At 34.5% G+C, this 2,352-nt stretch overlaps 1 protein-coding gene across 1 annotated transcript; it reads left to right on the forward strand.

Moving 5' to 3' along the window:
• Positions 1–280: 280 nt before the first annotated feature.
• LOC122029156 (NADP-dependent malic enzyme-like) lies at positions 281–1,755 on the forward strand (the record flags this gene model as incomplete). The annotated part of the gene is made up of 7 exons (XM_042588103.1): positions 281–379; positions 473–538; positions 657–752; positions 838–909; positions 1,015–1,098; positions 1,223–1,321; positions 1,702–1,755. Coding segments are annotated over 7 exons (570 nt in total), but the record flags the coding sequence as incomplete, so codon positions are not given.
• Positions 1,756–2,352: the final 597 nt, after the last annotated feature.

Genomic DNA, 2,352 nt, shown 5'->3' on the forward strand with positions numbered 1-2,352 from the left:
GAGATGAGCAACTCTGAGCTGGTTTTCCTCTGATTTGTCACAATTTATTCGGGTTTTTCTTTGTTTCCTTGATTTTTATGGCCCTCGATATGCGGTCTGTGCGTCGTTGGCTAGACCTCCCGAGCAGATACTTTACCATCCCCTTATTAGGTTATCGCACCGGTTGCTATGAGGAGTCATTGAACGCCCAAGACGTCACCTAACTTAGGTAGCAAGCAGCAGGTGGTGCTACCATTTCGACACCAAATGGTAGTAGATGCATGCAGGTGGTGCTACCTAATTTCTTGAGGTGCTGAAGAACTGGCCTGAGAAGACTATTAAAGTTATTGTGGTTACAGATGGTGAACGTATTTTGGGACTTGGAGACCTTGGATGTCAGGTAAAAGTTCTATTTATGTAGGATTCTTCGTTATATTGTTATCCGTCTCAATTTTTTTTAGTTTATTAGACCTGATAACTGTCATTGGATTAGGGTATGGGAATTCCTGTAGGCAAACTTGCTCTTTATACAGCTTTAGGAGGACTTCGTTCGTCTGAAGTAAGCAATGTTGTGACAAATTATAGTTTCCGTTGTCTTGCTTCTAGTCTCGACTTTTGTTTGATTTATCCACTAGTATATCTTGTTGGTATTCTGATAATTATCACTCTATTTACAGTGTTTACCCATTACAATTGATGTGGGGACAAACAATGAAGAGTTACTAAACAATGAGTTCTACATTGGTTTAAGACAAAAGCATGCTAGAGGCCAGGTTAGTTGTCATACATCCTGGAGATTGTTGCAAAAGTTTAAAAGTTCATGTATTCTCAACGCTGTTAATATTAATGACATTTTAGGAATATGATGACCTTCTCCATGAGTTTATGTGTGCTGTTAAGCAACAATATGGCGAGAAAGTCCTAACTCAGGTATGTGAATCTATCAAAGTCCATTAGTGACTGAAATTAGCGTGAATAAATTCATGCATTTTTATTTTTGTATCATTGTTACATTTCATTTTTTACTGTTTACAGTTTGAAGACTTTGCCAACCATAATGCATTTGATTTGCTAGCAACATATAGCAAGACACATCTCGTCTTTAATGATGACATGCAGGTAAAAGAATTTATACCTTCCCACTGCAGCTTATGCATAAAATTGTTGTTCTTCCTGCCATCGTCTTTTTGTGTATTGTTTTTCTGTTAACTAATGGGTAGTTAATTATTTGCAACGTCAACAGGGAACTGCCTCTGTGGTTCTTGCTGGACTTGTTGCATCATTAAAATTGGTTGGAGAGACCTTAGCAAACCATACCTATTTGTTTCTTGGGGCTGGAGAGGTAAGTATCTCCCACTTTTCTAGATTTACTTTAATGTCATAATCTAATTTCTTTTGTCATGACTCGCATGTCTAACGATTTTATTATAAGTTTAGTCTTTTGTTCTTTCAATCAATCATGGTATGTGTATATTTATCATTAACAATATCAATTGCCTTTAACGTAGGCTCCTAGGCAGCCAAATGCGAAACAATGTGGTTATTACATGATGAGATTTATGAGATAAATTACTGAAAAAATTACAATGATCGAGGGGGATACACTACCATCGATAGTAATATTATCTTTATCATCTCAAATAATTAGAAGTTATTTAGTTATTATTTTTTCCAATTAATTATATTTTGTTCTTTAAGATCATATAATTTGTGTGTTCACAGTTCACAAAGCGGAGTACTCTGAAGAAGAAATTAATGAAGTGCGCTATGAGATAGCCGAATGCATACAAGATCATATTTATGAATAGGTATATACATGAGTTCATCTTATTGCATTTGACAATGATAATATTCAGTTAAATTGAAACAAATTGGCAATGTTTCAACATAGGAAACCAACCTCTATTTTTTAGGATCTACTATATGAAAATACTGTATGAGAAGTTTAATTTAGAGTATATCACAATGAATAAAATAACAAACCTTGTTAGCCAGTTTTTGTTATATACTTTGCAAACTCTAAAGCTAGACTTGTTGTTGTTGAATGGCACGATTCAATTAATTATCACAATTCACAAGAAGGGTCTGGTTCTTCAAGGACATGCTATGCATAAAAAAGTGGTAAAAATATCTATTGGAGTTTGCTGATAATAATATTCAAGTGATATGTTCTTGTGGCGATATATGATGTCTTTAAAAGGTTCATCATCTATCTCATTACTTTCTTGTTCATGAAGCAACACTTGTTTCATGATTCAAATAAATTTATTTCCCTTTTCTTTGTGAGATTCTTTAATTCTCTCGGTGAGGTTTGTGTTCACCACAGTACCATTTCAATTTATCTTGTCAATTATACCTTTTCCTTCCATGATG

Source organism: Zingiber officinale, chromosome 10B, assembly GCF_018446385.1.
Source record: "Zingiber officinale cultivar Zhangliang chromosome 10B, Zo_v1.1, whole genome shotgun sequence".
Classification (NCBI taxonomy): domain Eukaryota; kingdom Viridiplantae; phylum Streptophyta; class Magnoliopsida; order Zingiberales; family Zingiberaceae; genus Zingiber; species Zingiber officinale.